The sequence below is a fragment of the Megascapheus bottae genome, chromosome 11 (genome assembly GCF_031878675.1).
Source record: "Megascapheus bottae isolate mThoBot1 chromosome 11, mThoBot2.hap1, whole genome shotgun sequence".
In the NCBI taxonomy this organism is placed as follows: Eukaryota; Metazoa; Chordata; class Mammalia; order Rodentia; family Geomyidae; genus Megascapheus; species Megascapheus bottae.
In genome coordinates, this window is record NC_143519.1 from 8,992,620 (window position 1) to 9,011,001 (window position 18,382).

At 39.5% G+C, this 18,382-nt stretch overlaps 1 protein-coding gene across 1 annotated transcript in view; it reads right to left on the bottom strand.

Moving 5' to 3' along the window:
- Positions 1 to 906: 906 nt before the first annotated feature.
- The window catches only part of Tm9sf2 (transmembrane 9 superfamily member 2), a 61,131-nt gene continuing 43,655 nt past the window's right edge, over positions 907 to 18,382 (bottom strand). Inside the window, exons 13-17 of the mRNA XM_090341931.1 lie at positions 14,750 to 14,909; positions 11,462 to 11,613; positions 9,826 to 9,937; positions 4,345 to 4,516; positions 907 to 1,572 (exon numbers count right to left, since the gene is read on the bottom strand). Of these exons, the coding sequence (XP_090198057.1) occupies positions 1,505 to 1,572; positions 4,345 to 4,516; positions 9,826 to 9,937; positions 11,462 to 11,613; positions 14,750 to 14,909 (664 nt within the window). The 3' untranslated portion in view covers positions 907 to 1,504. The remainder of the gene's footprint in view (positions 1,573 to 4,344; positions 4,517 to 9,825; positions 9,938 to 11,461; positions 11,614 to 14,749; positions 14,910 to 18,382) is intronic.

Sequence of the window (18,382 nt, forward strand, 5' to 3'; positions counted from 1 at the left end):
CTGAGCCACTTTGCCAATCCTTTTCTGCACTATTTTCAAGATAAGATGTCTCTTACCTTACATCTGGGCTGGCCTAGACTGCAATCCTATTTGTGCTTCCCTTTGTTGCTGAGATGACAGGCTGTACCATTGCAGTGAGCCACTCTGATTGAGATGGAATCTTCTGAACTTGTGTTTTTATGCCCAGCTGGCTTCAAATCACAATCCCCCAATCTCCGCCTACCCAAGTAGCTAGAAGTTCAGGCCTGAGCCACCATGCCCAGCTATATTTGGATCTTAAAAAAGAGAATGGTATAAAATTATTCAGCAAGAGTCCAGTAACATCATGTAAGTGACAGCTAAAACTTTAGTTATCATTTTAATGACAATGTCTTCGTTCACAAAAGTGGCAAGCAGTGAACCCCTTAATACAAACGATGTTCTCATAGACATAAGCAGACTAATACCTTTGAAGTCATCTCAAACTTCGATATTCCACTGACAGATTTCAGTTAGTCAGATGAATGCAAAAAAGAGTGTTTCTAACTCTAGCTGAAGAATTTGTGGAATCTAAATTAAAACAATGTAATCATGAAGACAAAACCTGACTTAAAAAAATAAAAAATACTATCTATTAAAAAAAACCCCAAGAATACAAAATATGTAATGGAAGGCCCACATTAAGTACCTAATATATCATTTGTGACTAGACAGGCATGACTAAAGAAAATATTATTGTTTCACAGTTTAGACGACATAAAACCAAAAAACCGATATTTCACTTCTACTGAAACTCAAGAAGTATAAGATTAACAAAATTCAGTATAATGCAACAAAAAGTAAAAATCATCTTAAAACATCCTTGGTCAATAAATTTGTATTTACAGAATCTCCTTGAATATATAACAGGTAATGATGCAATGAAGATGGTTTTACAATATTTATTAAGATAACAAATTTATAAATTGAAAGACTCAGAGGCACATAGTATAAAGGCCAATACCATGGGAATAATGAAGTCAACACAGAAAAGTAATAAGACATGAACAGCCAATACAAGATTTTTAAAAGCCACACTCCCCCCCAATGAACACATCATAGGAATCATCCTTCAAAATTACCATGATAAAAAGTTATTTCCTTCAAAGAAAAATAATTCTTTCCACCTACCGAGCCTAGAAAATCCTATTTACAATTAACTGTCATGGATTTCATCAGTATTATGGCCTCCTCTATTCTGCCATTAGAGTATTGAAAACTTTATTCCTACTGTATTTACAAATGCACATAATATTTAAATTTGCTCTTCACTGAGAACAACTAAATATATACTTAATCAAATCACAATACAAATGCTTTAGTGTTGAAACCACATTTCGTGGGAAGAGGTGTACTGAGAAGTATGTTGTTTCTGAAGGATTACTAGGCCAATAAGTCTGATAAAACTCAAGGGAGTCACAAAAACAGCTCTTTGTTGATGAAGAATTTAATTTATTTCTCTTTTAACTGGACACACTGGGCTTCTTCAGTCAACCTTCACCACACTGTAGATTTTGGTAACAAACCAAAAGCATGCAAAGAAGCCAATTGTTCCTAGAAAAGAAAAAAAAAAATCAGCCCCCTTTTCAAAGAAGTTTGCAAATGTATGCCAAAATACAAACTTAAAACTACTACTAGTTTCTTTTCTTTTCTCTTTTTTTTTTTTTGTCAGCTATGGGACCTGAACTCTGGGCCTGGGAACTGTCTCTGAGCTCTTCAAAACTCAAGGCTACCACCCTTGAGCCATAGCACTACTTCTAGTTTTCTGGTGGTTAATTCTCCAATTAACCATAAGAGTCTTATGGACTTTTTAGTGTCCAGGCTGGCTTTGAATCACGATCCTCGGATCTCAGCCTCTTGAGTAGCTGGAATAACAGGCATGAGCCTCCTGGCCCAGCCAACTAGTTTCTTTGAAAATACACAAAATCCTGTAACATACAAACCCTCAGCCTAATTTTGATTATGTTCTAAAATCTAAGTGCCAGTGATTGTATATAGAGATTCCCTTATTGAATACTTATTTGTTAAACACATCATTTGAAATATGATATACAAATCAATGTTAATAAATTCTTTAATAAAAAATGCACAAAATCATAAATTATTACTGTCTGGGAGCTTTGATAGAAAATATAAAAACATTTCAAAACAAATTTCTTATAAAAGCTTTTATATTATATGATTACCTAAGCTTTCCATAAACAAATTATTTTCTTTACTACATAGAAAAGACTAAATCTAAAAAAAAAGAAGGAAGTCATATTTCCTTTCTTACGTGTGTGTGTGTGTGTGTGTGTGTGTGTGTGTGTGTGTGTGTGTGTGTGTGTGAGATGGGGGGGGGGCAGAACTGGAGCTGGAGCTTTATCTAAAGTAGTAGAAAACTAACCCTGAGCCAAAAAAGAAAAAAACCTCAGGGACAATGTTCAGGCTGAGTTCAAGCCCCAGGACTAGTACAATTAAAAGAGAATTGGCTTTTCTCTCTCTCTCTCTCTTTCTCTCTCCTCTCTTTCCTTTCCTTTCCCTTTCTTTCTCTTTCCTTCCTTCCTGTCTGTCTGTCTGTCTTTCTTTCTTCGTTTTTTTTCTTTGTTTCTTTCTTTTTCTTTCCCATCCCTAGGCTTGAGCTCAGGGCCTGAGCACGTCCTTGGACTTTCTCAAGACTAGAGCTCTACCACTTGAGCCTCAGCACCACTTCTGGCTTTTTTCTATGTATGTGGTATTGAGGAATCAAATCTGGGTCTTCATGTATGCTAGACCAAACTCCCGGCCCTGGCTTTTTTTCTTGGCTCCTATAATTTTATGTCAATATGTAAAACAATCTTAAGGCAGTTAGGTATATATTTTGTGGAACTTCTTTTTTGTCTGAGACAAAGTCTGCAGCAAACTAGCCTGCAAACTTTTTTTTTTTGCCATTCCTGAGGCTTGAACTCAGGGCCTGGGCACTGTCCTTTTCTTGCATGTTAGGCAAGCACTCTACTACTAAGCTACACTCCTGGCCTTAGCCTGCAAACTTTGATTCTCCTGCTGAGCCTCCTAAATCCTGGGAGTGGTGCCCAACTCATCATTATGTTTCATGACTGTGGAAGGTCCCATAACTTTATAATAATTTATTCCCTTATTCTACAACTCTTTACAAAACCCATATATACAGGCTCTTAGATACAGAAAACCCATCAATTCAATTTAACGTGGCTCCAAACTTCAGATTACAAAATTTGAATACATATGTAAAATATACATGCAATGTATATTATTATCTAGTTTGGTAGTTGGATCTCAAAGTGGAGATTGAAACTTCGAAGTATGACTGGGAATTTGGCCTAGTGGTAGAGTGCTTGCCTAACATGCAAGAAAACCCAGGCTAGATTCCTTGGTAGCACATACACAAAAAAAGCTGGAAGTGGTGCTGCAGCTCAAGTGGTAGAGCTCTAGCCCTAAGAAAGCCAAAGGATAGTAGTCAGGCCCTGAGTTCAAGCCCCAGAACTGGCAAAACAAACAAAAAAAGTCTGTTATCCAGGTGCTAATGGCTGACACCTTTAATTCTAGCTAACTCAGCAGGAAAGTCTATGAGACCGTTATCTTCAAGTAACTACCAAAAACCCCCAGAAGCAGAGCTGTGGCTCAAGTGGTAGAATACGAGGCTTGAACAAAAACAGTAACCTCAACAACAGCTCAATCAAACCAGGGACCGGTTCTAGGCCCTGACACCCCAGGACCATCACACAGAAAAAAGAAAAGAAGTAAAAAGAAAAGTAGTGGAAAGGAATGAGGGGGAGGGAGGGGAACGGGGAATGGGGAAAGGGAAGGAAAGGAAAGAGCTGGGAGTGTGGCCTATGGAAGAATGCTCACATGACATGCATGAAAACCCTGGGTTCTTGGTACCCCATAAACAGAAAAGGTCAAGTGGCAGAGCATAAGCCTTGAGAAAGCTCAAGGACATGCCCAGGCCCTGAGTTCAAGCCTCAGAACTGGGGGGGTGGGGGGTGGGAGGGGGGAGGGGGAGGGAAAGGAAGAGGAGAAGAGAGGACAGGAGAGGAGAGGACAGGAGAGAAGAGGAATCCTTGGGCAGTACTGAGACAGAGGAAGGCCTGGAGATCACTAGTCCAGGTGTCCTGTCCTCGAGCACTCAACGCTTCCCTTGTCTTCCAGTTGGGTCATCTCTGGTTTTCTGAGCTGCAATGAGCTCACAGGGGGTTCTTACACAATGCTTAGTCATACTGAGGGCTAAATCTAGAAGCACAGAAGAGCAGAAGCCTTCATGGATCTTATAAAAGGAAAGTAGTAAACATGATGAGTTTAAAACTAAAAATAATCTTTTTTACTTCTTACCTGTAAAAAGAAAGAAGATCAAGACCATTATCATGGTATAACCAAAATACAGAATTGTACTTGCTGTTCCTGTAATTTGAAGTTTTGAAAAGAAATAGTGTATTGCATATATTAAGAAATAAACTGCAGTGAAGCCACTGGTAAGGAATGAACGCCACTGCCAATGATAATCCTGGGGAGAGAAGGAAAAAACAGTAAAAAACAGCCATTAGACATTGCAAGTGAATCAAGTTTCAGAGCAAGTGCAGTACAGTAGAAGCCTCTAAACCCCAATTTTTGCCCTAATTCGAGTCCCTGGCTTCTACTGAATGTCCCACATTTCCTCTGACCTCTATGCTGAGAAGCACCCCCTTGTGGAGTTCCTTAAAAACTGCATAAAGATTATTCAGAAAGTTAAAACTGCCGATGAATTAAGGGTCAAGCTACATTTCACAATTTATGATTCTCAAGGAAAAATGATGTAAAAAAGATGTAAAAAAGCTTACTTACAAAATTAATTTTAACTATATTAAACTCTAGTCAACTGCTTTTACATAAAGCAGTGTATAGTTTAGGAGTGCATTCATTCATTCATTCATTCATTTATAATGGGTCATGGGGACTTGAACTCTGCCTGGGCTCTGTCCCTGAGCACTTCAGCTCAAGACTACCACCCTACCCTTGAGCCAAGCCCCACTTCCCATTTTCTGGAGGTTAATTGGAGATAAGAGTCTCAGGTCCTTTTGTGCCTGGGATGGCTTTGAACCCTGATCTTCAGATCTCAGCCTCCTGAGTGGCTAAGCCACCAGCCAGCAGGAGTGCTTTTAAAAGAGAATACTTGCCAGGTGCAGTAGCTCCTGCCTGTAATCCTAGCTACTCAGGAGGCTGGGATCTGAGGATCATGGTTCAAATCCAGCCTACGTGGTTCAAACCCAGCCTACGCACTAAAATCCATGAGACTCTTATCTCCAATTAACCACCAAAAAACCGCAAGTGGCGCTGTGGCTCAATGGGTAAGGTGATAGCCTTGAGCTGAAGAGCTCAGGGACAGCGCCCAGGCTGAGTTCAAGCTCCATGACAAACAAAGAAAAAAAAAAACAAGAGAATACTTCATGATCTCTCCTATCATTTTGAATATGCTAAAAACTACTTTATAAAAGAGACGAAAATTAGAAAATCCTCAATCTATATACAAAAAACTGCACTATAATAAATTCAGTAATTTTCAAAGGTATAAACTACCTACTAAAATCAAATGTTAGCCTCATCAAACAAAAATTTTCAGGTAAATGAAATTAAGAAAGTAAAAAATAAAACTGAAGAATGGAAGAAAATATTTGAATCTCATTTATCTAGTAAAGGTCTCATATGTAGAATATATAATTAACTCTTTTCTTTTCTTCACCACAGGGCTTGATCTCAGCTTGGTTGCTGCCCCTGAGCTCTTTTGCTTGAGTCTAGCACTCTACCACTTTGAGCCACAGCTCCACTTCTGTTTTTGTTCTGGTCATTAAATGGAGATAAAAGTCTCCTAGCCTTCCCTGCCCAGGATGGCTCTGAATCGTGATCCTTAGACCTCAGCTTTCTGAGTAGTCAGGATCACAGGCACGAGCCAGCAGCACCCAGCATAATGAGCTCTAATAACGACACCACAAACACCTCACTGCCCCACTTTAAAAATAGAAAAGGGGGGTCTGGAGTTTGGCCTAGTGTTGGAGTGCTTGCCTAGCATGCACGAAGACCTGGGTTCGATTCCTTGGTACCACATACATAGAAAAAAAGCTGGAAATGGTGCTGAGGCTCAAGTGGTAGAGCTCTGGCCTTGAGAAAGCCCAAGGAGAGTGCTCAGGCTGAACTCAAGCCCAGGACTGGCAAAAAAATTATAATTAAACAAAAAAACAGAAAAAAGACTTAAATACACAAATAGTCCTTCAAGGAAGATATTCAAATTGCCCCAGTAACTCAAAAAAAATGCCACTGGAAAATGCAAATCAAAATGTGATATAAAATATAAACTAAAAATTTTCACAGAAAGTTGTGGTAAGAATTCAGAGGAGCTGGGCACTCTGGCATGCCTGTAATCCTAGCTACTCAGGAGGCTGAGATCTGAGAACAGGTTCAAAGCTAACCTGGGTAGGAAAGTGCATGAGATTCTTCTCTCCAATAAACTACTCAGAAAAAGCAGGAAGTGGCTATGGCTCAAAGTGGTAGAGTACTAGCCTTAAGCAAAATAAGCTAATAAGCAGTATCCAGGCCCAGAGCTCAAGCCCTGGAACTGGCTCCCTCACCGCAAAAAAAAAAAAAAAAGAATCAGAGGAAATGAAACATTTGTACAAAACCAGTAGGAATGTAAAATATATAGTTATTCAGGCCAGTGGTTAAAGTGCTTGTCTGGCATGCACGAAGACTCGGGTTCGATTCCTCGGTACCACATACATAGCAAAAAGCCGGAAGTGGTGCTGAGGCTCAAGTGGTAGAGCTCTAGCCTTGAGAAAATCCAAGGACAGGACTCAGGTCCTGAGCTCAAGCCCAGGACTGGCAAAAAAAAAAAAAAAAAAAAATATATATATATATATATACATATATATATATATATACATATATAGTTATTCAAAAGGCAAATAAAGGGCTGGGAGTGTAGCCTAGTGGTAGAGTGCTCGCCTAAGCAATCAGGAAGCCCTGGGTTTGATGACTCCATACCACATACTGAGAAAAAGTCGGAAGTGGTGTTGTGGTTCAAGTGGCAGAGTGCTAGCTTTGAACAAGAAAAGCATCCAAGGGCAGTGCCCAGGCCCTGAGTTCAAGCCCGAGCACTGGAAAAAGAGAAAAAAAAAGTCAAATAAAGGCTAGGGAGTGGATCATATCTGTAATCTCAACTTCAACTACTTGAGAGCCAGAAATAGAATGACTAGGTGCAAGGCAGCCCACGCAAGTCAGGTGTGGTGGTGTATACTTGAGAACCCAGATACATGGGTAGAGAACCATAGTCCAAGGTGAGCTGGGCAAAAGTATAAGCCCCTATCTGAAAAGAAACAAAAAAAAAAGGGGGGTGGGTGGGAATATTCTTCACTCCTATCTTCTGTGTGGGAGAGACATTTCTCTTCATCTTTCCTATTTCTCCCTACTTTTACCTTTGCTCAAATTCCAAAACAAACTAACAAAATGCAAAAGACCTGGGTAAGAGTAACACAGTACAAGACCCTTAGTGCAATTCCTTGTCCAAGGAAGGGGGCGGGAGAAAGAAGAGGGAAGTTACAGAATTACCTTGTATAACAAGGTGATCCTACTCCAGAAGAAATGAAACAAGTACCCAGATATTTGTTGATAAACGTTCATAGCAACATTATTTGTAATAGCCCAAAGGAATGTGACTCAAGTGTACATCAATGGATGCATACAACAAAATATTTATACACATACAATACATACATAATAAAATATTATCTAATTATAAAAAGGAGTAAAGTATTAACATATGAAACACTATGGATGTACCCTGAAAACAAAAAAACCTACATGAAACTACACTGAGGGGGCTGGGAGTTTGGCCTAGTGGTAGATGCTTGCTTAGCATGCACAAAGGGCTGGGTTCGATTCCCTCACACACACAAAGAAAACGCCAAAAGTGGTTCTGTGGCTCAAATGATAGAGCATTAGCCTTGAAGAAAGCCCGAGGACAGTGTTTAAGCCCTGAGTGAGAGCCTCAGGACTGGCAAAAATGAATGAATGAATGAATGAATAAAATAAAATAAAACCAAAACTATACTAAATGTTTAGGGACAGAAAGATCATGTGTGGTTGCAAGGGTCCAAATAAAGAAGGAAATCGGGGGCCGGGAGTTTGGCCTAGTGGTTAAGGTGCTTGCCTAGCATGCACGAAGACCCGGTTCGATTCCTCGGTACCACATACATAGAAAAAAGCCAGAAGTGGTGCTGAGGCTCAAGTGGTAGAGATCTAGCCTTGAGAAAGTCCAAGGACAGTGCTCAGGCCCTGAGCTCAAGCCCAGGACTGGCAAAAGAAAAAAAAAGAAGGCAATGGGGAAAACTACTTAGTATATATATATGTGAAAATATTTCAAAATCAGAGGTGATGTTTGTACAACACTAAATAGTAAATATCAATGAATCATTTACTTTAAAATATGTGAATTTAACCTCAATGTAAAAAAAAAAAATCAGAAAAAGAAGTTAGCAAATGAGAAAGTGGGAGAGGGTGAAAGAAGGTAGTGATGGAGTGAACATGATCAAAGAATATTATATGCATGTATGCAAATACAATAATAAAGCAAATTAAAAGCTACATTATGTACATGTACCTAAATATAATGAAACACCCTGTACAACTAATATATGCTAAAGACGCAGGACATTCAATTTTATGGACTTCCTTGTATGGAAAATAGCTACATAAGACTGGATCTTTTTTGTGTGTGTGCTGGTCTGCGGCTTGAGCTCAGGGTAAGGTGGTGTTCTTTAGCTTTTTTGGTTCGAGGCTAGTGTTCTATGTCTGTCTTTTTAAAGTAGTTAACTAGAGATAAGAAGAGTTTCATGGATTTTCTTGCCTGGGCTAGTTTCAAATCATGATCTTCAAGGATCTCAACCTCTTGAGTAGCTAGGATTACAAATGTGAGATATTAGTGCTTGGCTTATTACTAATTAAATCTTCTCCTTCCTACTTTAGTCCTGGAGCTTCAACTCAGGACCTGGGCATGTCTTGAGTTTCTCAAGGCTTGTGTTCTACCACTTGAGCTACAGCACCAATTCTGGCCTTTTCTATATACGTGGGCCTTGTACATACTAGGTGAGCACTCCAATAAGAGGCCTCCCTCCTAGCTCTGAATGAATAGAAATTGTTATACTGTAATCACTACCACTCTTTAGTGAATTTCCTACAAGTAAATTTTCCAGTTTAGGAATATTACAAGAATATAATTTTTTCCCCAAGTCTGGTGGCTGATGCCTATAATCTTAGCTACTCAGGAAGCTGAGATCTAAGGATCCTAGTTCAAAACTGGCCCAGGAAAGCTATGAGCAAAAAGATCAGGAACAGAACAGTGTTCAGGCCCTAACTTCAAACCCTAGGACCAGCACAAACAGAACAAAACAAAACAAAAAGCAACAGAGCCAGCCCAGTCAGACAAATCCAAGATTTTTTTTTCCATCACCAAATAAACAGAAGAGCTGAAAGCTGAAGTATGGCTATGTGGTGGAATGCCAGCCTTGAGTGAAAAAGCTGAGCAAGAGCTTGTGATCCTGAGTTCAAGTTTTAGTACTGGAACACACACACACAATTTTTTTTTTAGGGCACAGTCTATACATAATATCCCTGTTTGGCCTTAGACTCACTATCTTACCTTCCCAGTAAGGGTATTTTTAATTTGGCTTACTTCTTCCATAATAAATATAGCTCTATATAAATTATCTCCATTAACAGTATTCAAGTTGCAGCATGCTAAATCTATAAATACTGTCTATCAATTAAATGAGTATTGTTAATACATACCTCTGCACATAAGTGGAAATAGCAAAGAAGTATAGTTGCTTCAGAACATGTAATGACCAAAATGATAAATACCAGGAACAGGAAACCAAACATATAATACATCTGGTGTGACCTACAATCAAACATGTTAAGATAAAACTATAAATATTTTTGTCCTTGATACAATAATAATGACCTGTTTATTTTCTTGAACTGATAAGATTTTCTTGTTCTCCCAATTGATGAAATATATATATATATATATATATATTTTTTTTTTTAACAGGTTTAGATGATGAAGGTGCTGGGTGAGACAGGACAGAAAGGATATCATAGCATCATTCAGTTTTCCAGTGGGAAAATTATCAATTTTCCATGGGAACAGCAATCAGGGAATGAAGGCATGTGGGGACTGGAAAGGCTCTGAAGGTTACCTAGATCAACTCCCACTTCAGTCACCTCCAACAAGTGCCCAGAGGACCTCTCTGCAATAGTACATATTTCTTAAGAACATGAGTTTGGAGAGACTTAATCTTCTGTTAAATAGCAGCTGTGTGATAAAATTGTTCAACTTCCTAAAGTTCATTTTTATCTCTATAAAATGGGGATAATCTCTCTGTTGAACTCTGAAAATTGTTGAGGGAAAGGATAGAGGAGAATGCCAAGAGGGGTGACAATGATCAAGTATGCTGTATCCATAAACTGCTTGATTGGCCAGTCCTTTGTATAACTACTTCAAGATCTCAAAGACAAATACAAGCTAACAAACAAAAACTCTGAAAATTAAGCCAGGCGGGTGGCTCACACCTATAATCCTAGCTACTCAGGAGGCTGAGATCTGAGGATTGCAGTTTAAAGCCAGCCTGGGCACTAAAGACCACAAGACGCTTATCTCCAGTTACCACTAGAAAACTGGAAGTGGTGCTGTGGCTCAAGGAGTGGGGCAGTAGCCTTGAGCTGAACGCTCAAGGACAGTGCCCAGAGTCCAGGCCCCATGAACAACAACAACAAAAAAAAAATTCTGAAAATTAAATATGTGTAAGAGGTAGCTGGGTATCCATGGCTCAAACTTATAATTCTAGCTACTCAAGAGGCTGTGATCTGAAGATTATGGTTCAAAGGCAACCCAGACAACAAAGTCTATGAGACTCTTAACTCTAATCACCAAAAAACCCGAGGTACATCTGTAGTTTAAGTAGTAGAGCACTAAACTTGAGCAAAAAAACTCAAGGACAGGCCAGGAGTTTGGCCTAGTGGTAGAGTGCTTGCCTAGCATTCACGAAGACCCAGGTTCAATTCCTCAGTATCACATATATAGAAATGCCCAAAGTGGTGCTGAGGCTCAAATGATAGAGCACTAGCCTTGAGGAAAGCCCAAGGGACTGTGCTCAGTCCCTGAATCCAGACCCCAGGACTCGAGGGTGGGGAGTGTGGGTGGAGGAAGGTCGGGGGGAGGCCAGTGCCCAGGTCCTAAGTTCAAACAATTATCACTGTTATTGTTGTTGTTCTTATATCCCACAACCTTTTGGTGCTTATGATTTTTGGTTATTACATAACTGCTTACAGTTAGAAGACACAAATACTAATCTATAAATAAAAAGTGAGTACTATACACTATGCACAGTAAGAAAATAAGAAGACTTTATTCTCAGCTTACCAAATACTGTTCAGAATGAAGAAAAGCTGTATGAAGATGCAACCAAAGGGCAAAATCCCTCCCATGATAATACCAGGCAAGGGCTTTGTGTAAAATGACTGCTCAGGAATCTGACGTGGAATCTGATTGGTCCGAACTGGGTGTTCGATGGCCTTCAGTAAAGGAAGAAAAGATTCATAATTAGGTGTCTATTTTACAGCATTTGCCGAAAATAAATACACAGAACAGAGTACAGTATTTGGACAATAACAGTTAATTAAAAACATACAATATACAACCGGTATGGGTAAGTGGGAGACATGAGGAAGGCAATGAAAGAGATGACACCTCTCATAAACTGACATGTTGAAGTAAAGCTGTGTTTTACAGGGTGCTGGTGGCTCATATTGATAATCGCTACTTAGGAGGCTGGAGTTCTGAGAAATGAGGCTAAAACCAAGCCCAAGCAAGAAAGGCTGAGAGTCTTATCTCCAATTAACTAACAGAAAAGTGGAAATAGAAGTGCCCAAAGTGGTAGAGTGCCAGACTTAAGTAAAAGAAGCTCAGGGATAGCACCTAGGTCCTGAGTTCAGCCCTGCAACTGATCAAACAGGGGAAATTAAAAAAAAAAAAAGAAAAAGAAAAAGAAAAAAACCCAAAACAAAGACAAAAGATACACCCAGTTAAGTTTCTCTCCTTCCTCTCCCCCCTACACTTTTTGGCCAGTCCTTATCACTTCTGGCTTTTTCTATGTAATATGTGGTACCGACGAATAGAACCCAGGTCTTTGTGCATGCTAGGCAAGCACCCTACCAGTAGGTCAAACTCCTGGCCCAAGATTTTAATTATCTAGTGCTAGAAATCAACTACTGGCCAGGTACCAGTGGCTCACATCAGTAATCCTTGCTACTCAGGAGGCTGAGATCTGAGGATCGTGGTTCAAAGTAAGCCCAGGCACAAAAGTCTGTGAGATTCTTTTTTTTTTTTTGCCAGTCCTGAGCTTGAGCTCAGGGCCTGAGCACTGTCCTTGGACTTTCTCAAGGCTAGAGCTCTACCACTTGAGCCTCAGCACCACTTCCAGCTTTTTTCTATGTATGTGGTACCGAGGAATCGAACCTGGGTCTTCATGCATGCTAGGCAAGCACTTTAACCACTAGGCCAAACTCCCGGCCCCAAGTCTGTGAGATTCTTATCTCTAATTAACCATCACAAAGCTGGAAGTGGCAGCTGTGGCTTAAAAAAAGAAAAAAAGAAAAAAAAAGTAATCAATTGCTTCTGCATTTTGTTCTATTTTGTTGTTTTATTTGGAGGTAGGCAAAAGTTTCACTGAGTCAGAACACAAAGACAACTTGATGTTAATGGCTCAGGTCTGTAATTCTAGATACTAAGGAGGCTGAGATCTGAGGACTGAGGTTCAAAGCCAGCTCATACAGAAAAATCCAGGAGACTCTTACCTAACCAGTTAAACACCAGAAGTAGAGATGTGGCTAAAGTGGCAGAGTGCCAGCCTTGAGTGAAAAATTTAAGTGAGAGCAGGAGGCCCCCAGTTTCAAACCCCAGTATAGGAAGAAGTGTTTTACTTATTTTTTGACAGTCCTGGGCTTGAGCCCAGGGCCTGAACACTGTCCTTGGACTTTCTCAAGGCTAGACCTCTACCACTTGAGCCACAGCACCACTTCTGCTTTTCTATGTATGTGGTACCAAGGAATCAAATCCGGGTCTTTGTGCATGCTAGGCAAGCACTCTACCACCACTCGGCCAAACTCCAGCCTAACAAGCAGAAATAAACAAAATCCAACAAGAACACAAAGATGATGACAGGGTATTGGTGGTAGTCTCAATTATTCTTCCCTTTAAATCCTAGATGCACCATGGCTATCTGGGCTTAAAATATCTAAACATGGATACACGAGAAGGAACTGTGCAGGTATAGACATTTTACTTCTTTTTTAACTGTTCTAGGGTTCAAACTCAGGAACTTGGTAGGCAGGCATTTTACCATTTGAGCTATATCTTTAGTCTCTAGAAATTAATTTGTGCAAAAAGGTAAAAGAATATCCTCAGCTCTTATGATAATAAAATGAAAGCTGAAACTTCATCATTATTATTTTAGTTTTTTGCCAGTCCTGGGGCTTGAACTCAGGGCCTACACACTGTCCTTAAGCTTCTTTTGCTTAAGGCTAGTAGCATTCTACCACATGAACTACAGTACCATTTCTGGCTTTTCCTTTTATGTGGTACTGAAGAATTGAATCCAGGTCTTTATGCATGTTAGGCTAGCAGAATACCACTTATGCACATTCCCAGCCCAAAACTTGATTACTTTTAACTAGGTGTGGCGATACACACAAATCCCAACTACTTGGGAAACTGAGGCTAGGATGCTAAATTTGAGGGTAGCTTAGGCAACTTTGGTGAAACCGTCTTAAAGTAATAAGATAAAATAAAAAAGGCCTGGGGCCTCAAGTTTGATTCCCAGCATTGCAAACATTTTGGTTCTTTCATTAATATACTTCTACAGGCTAAATTATTTTTTTCCCAATTAATTTAATAGTTTCCATTTACCTAAACTCTGAAATCCAATTTTTCTACCTCATTCCTAATATTTTAAGAATGTTTTATAAAATCTAGACATCCCAAGACAGGCTTATATCTTTTCTTTTTGGTGGCAGTAGGTTTTATTTTTTATTTTATTTACTTATTTTGCCAGTCCTGGGGCTTGAATGCAGGCCCTGGGCACTGTCCTTGGGCTTTCTCAAAGCTAGAGCTCTACCACTTGAGCCACAGCACCACTTCTGGCCTTTTCTATGTATGTGCTACTGAGGAATCAAACCCAGGTCTTGGTGCATGCTAGGGAAGCACTCTACCACTAGGCTAAACTCCCAGCCTTGGTGGCAGGAGATTTTTAAACTCAGCCTCTTATTTGCCAGTCTGGTGGGCTACTATTTGAACCATGCCTCCAGCCTTTTTTTTTGCTCATTATTTTGGAGATTGGGTCTCATGGAGCCTTTTACACACTTTTTTTTTTTTTGTGAGGGGCAAGTCCTGGGGGTTAACCTCAAGGCCTAAGCACTGTTCTTGGGCTTTCTCAAGGCTAGAGTTCTACCACTTGGGCTACAGCACTATTTTTGGCTTTTTCTATGTATGTGGTACCAAGGAATTGAACCCAGGTCTTCATGCATGCTAGGCAAACATTTTACCACTAGGCAAAACTCCCAGCCCCCTTTTAGACACTTTTATAATACCTCTAAATAGTATACACTAATTTCCACAGTTCAAATTCATCTGAATAAATACTCATAAACTTACATTCTTCTTAAATCCAAAGTATGCACCAATAAATGTCAAAGGTACCGATATGCAGAACCAAAGGGCCAATATGGCAACCAGTGTGCCAAAAGGAATAGCTGCTGAAGATCCTTCTCCCCAGAGGATCAGATTCATTATAAAGAAGTCAGCAAATACAATCCTGAAAGAAACAAAAGGTTTCTGGGTAAAAGCAGGGTCAGAAACAAAATGAAGCAGTAAAATTTTACATTTAGAAGGTAGATTACAAAGCCAAAAGGTATATGAATTTGAAACCTCTCTAGAAACTGTACAATTTTTCTGGTTGGTTTTGTCTGACTTAAATTCCAATTAGCAGTTTTTGAAAGTTACTTTTTATTTTTGTCATACTCATGAGTTTCTGTAACTTCTATTTTTTTGTAGCAACTGCAGAAAGCAGTTTGCTGTTTTTTGTTTTTTACTTTTATCTTCTGTGACTTGCTGATTAAACTCACTGCTCATTTTTCATTTCACTTGTATGTCTTTTGCATATATGTGAGTTATTTATATATTCCACTAATTCTCATTAAATACTGTGCTTTCCTTGTTTGTACTTCTGAACCTAAACAACTGAAAGTGTGTAGCTCAATTTCCTTCCAGGATGTCTTCTGACTATACATTTAAAAACATGACTGAAATTAAACAGTAATCACTTTTACATAATGTACATTGTTTTGTTTTTATTTTGTGGTACTGGAATGGAATCCATGTTAGCACATGCTCTACAATGAGCTACTCCATTATATTTAGGTTTAAGTCTACCCAAAATTAAATTTGTAACAGGGATTAAATAAGAACAGGAATTTTCTCTCTACATATAATGAATTGTCCAGCATTGTCAATCCAACAGTTCTTCTGGCTTATGATGCCATGTCTAGTGTATTCATCTACGTGTTCTCAGTCCTGGTAGCTGGTAAGAACGTCTTCAAATCCTTTGACAATCATTACTTGATCTTTCCATCAAGTAACCATTTGTGTACAGTGCAAATTTCTGGAGTTCATCTGATGTACTATTTCAGTTTTCTGTTGTTAATAATCCTGTGAACGAAGTCTTCTAACATAACTCTAACATAACTCCCACTACTTTAAAAACACACTTGATTGGGGGCCGGGAGTTTGGCCTAGTGGTTAAAGTGCTTGCCTAGCATGCATGAAGACCCGGGTTCGATTCCTTGGTACACATACATACAAAAAAAAAAAAGCCAGAAGTGGTGCTGAGGCTCAAATGATTGAGCTCTAGCCTTGAGAAAGTCCAAGGACAGCGCTCAGGCCCTGAGCTCAAACCCAGGACTGGCAAAAAACAAAACAAAACACTTGATTGGTTACTGGTAATATTTAGGATGCTGGACTATCAGCTAATATCTAGCCCTTTTACTAAACTTTTTCTTTTTTGAATTAATTCTACAAGTTATAGATCTTATAAAACTGGGTGGGTATTCTAGTCACAACACCTATAAACAAAAATATGATCCCTATCTTTCAGGAAGGCATTTCTTCTTTCCTACCTTATTTATAAACTTCTACTTTTTGTGTGCTCAAGGCTAGTGTTCAACTACACGAGCCACAGCTCCACTAGGACCAGTGTGAGTCACTGGTGCTCACTTTATGAACCTCTCCTTTTAATAGCATGATAAAGAATACAAATCAGAGAAGGGTTAATCAGAAATACAACAGGAGAACGAACATAAGAGAGCTTCTATGAAGGCATAAAAAGTTTCAAGCAGGGGGACTGGGAGTCTGACCTAGTAGTAAAGTGCTGGTCCTGCTTAGGATGGATGCATTAAGACCCAGGTTTGATTCCTTGGTATCACATACATAGAAAAAAGCAGAAGTAGTTCTGTGGCTCAATTGGTAGAGTGCTAACCTTAAGAAAGCCCCAGGACTGGCAAAAAAAAAAAAAAAAAAAAAAAGTTTCAAGCAGGTAGTCAACATTAGACGCTACGGAGAAGAAAAGGGTAAAAAGAGACAATGGTTTCCAGGTCTGAAAATGGGAACATTACCTTTAGTCAAGTGATGAGGAAAAGATGAGGATTACATGGGCTTATATTGCAAATGTGTGCTGAACACATGAGAATAGGGAATATAAACTATTCCTTAAGGCACTATGTTAGGAAGAGAGATGCTTAAGCTCTTAGGAGATGAGAGGCCTAAGCAATTTGTAGAAATAAGGGAAGAAGCACACAAACAAGAACAAAGAAAAAGGCAGTAACGGTCTGTCAAGAGACTGGAGATGCTTAAAAGAAACCAATAGTTGGCTGGGAGCATGGACTAGTGGTAGCGTGCTCTCCTAGCATTAAGTCCTGGGTTCAATTCCCCAGAACCACATGCACAGAAAAAGGTGGAAGTGGCTCTGTGGCTCCAGTGGCAGAGTGCTAGCCTTGGTCAAAAAGTGTCCAAGGATAGTTCCCAGGCCCTGAGTTCAAGCTCCAGGACTGGGAAAGAAAGGAAAGAAAGAAAGAGAAGAGAGAGAGAGAGAGAGAGAGAGAGAGAGAGAGAGAGAGAGAGAGAGAGAGAGAGAGAGAGAGAGAGAGACAGAGAGAGAGACAGAGAGAGAGACAGAGAGAGAGACAGAGAGAGAGACAGAGAGAGAGACAGAGAGAGAGAGAGAGACAGAGAGGGAGAAAGAAAGAAATCAACCAATAGTTTTATCAAGCAGGGTAACATCTTGAGCTGACAGCACAGAGAATTATGAAGGAGACTATGGCTTGAGAAAAACACACCAATTTGAATAGAAAATGAATGTTTGAGAATTGTGCATCTTTCATGAAAACAGCTACTGAAGAACATTTATCCAAACATGTATGAAAATGCTTGTTGTCATTACTATTGTGTTTTTCTCCTTGACCTCTAGGTAAAATAGTCTTGCTTTCAATGTATCACCTTTGGCATTCTGTATTGCTACTCCTTATAGAATGGCCAAATCTTGCCCATGAGAAATTTGGGGGTTGGGAAGCATATATGCAATGTGAAGGGAAGTAGTTTTTCAAAAAGTCAGGATTTTGGTTTGTAGTGATTATTATTGGTATGTTACTCTAATGGAACTGCCAATAAGATGCAGCAATACTTGTGATAAAAATCCAAAAGCAGGGTTCAAGAGTTTGGTATAGTGGTAGAGTGCTTGCCTAGCATGCACAAAGACCCGGGTTCGATTCCTTGGTACTGCATACATAAGAAAAGCTGGAAGTGGTGCTGTGGCTCAAGTGACAGAGCCCTGGCCTTGAGGAAAGCCACTTCTTGTCAAGGGAGAATGCTAGTCTTTTCTCCTTTCACAGAATACCAGAAAGATTCTAATAAACAAAAACAGCTAGGCACTTTATAATCCTAATTATTCAAGTGGCTGAGATATGAGGATCATGATTTGAAGCCATCCTGGGTAGGAAAGCCCTTGAGACTCTTACTTCCAATTAGCTACCAAAAAAGCTGGAAATGGAGCTGTGGTAGAGCACTAGCCATGAGCAAAAGAAGTTCAGTGACAGTGCCCAGGACTGAGTTCAAATCCCAGCGCCATTTTTTACCCCTTTTCAGAAAAAAGAAACATAAATACATTTTTTAAGGCATGTCATTTAGAAAGAAAGATAAAGACTTAAAGCACTGAAGAGTTAAAGAATAAAATATGGC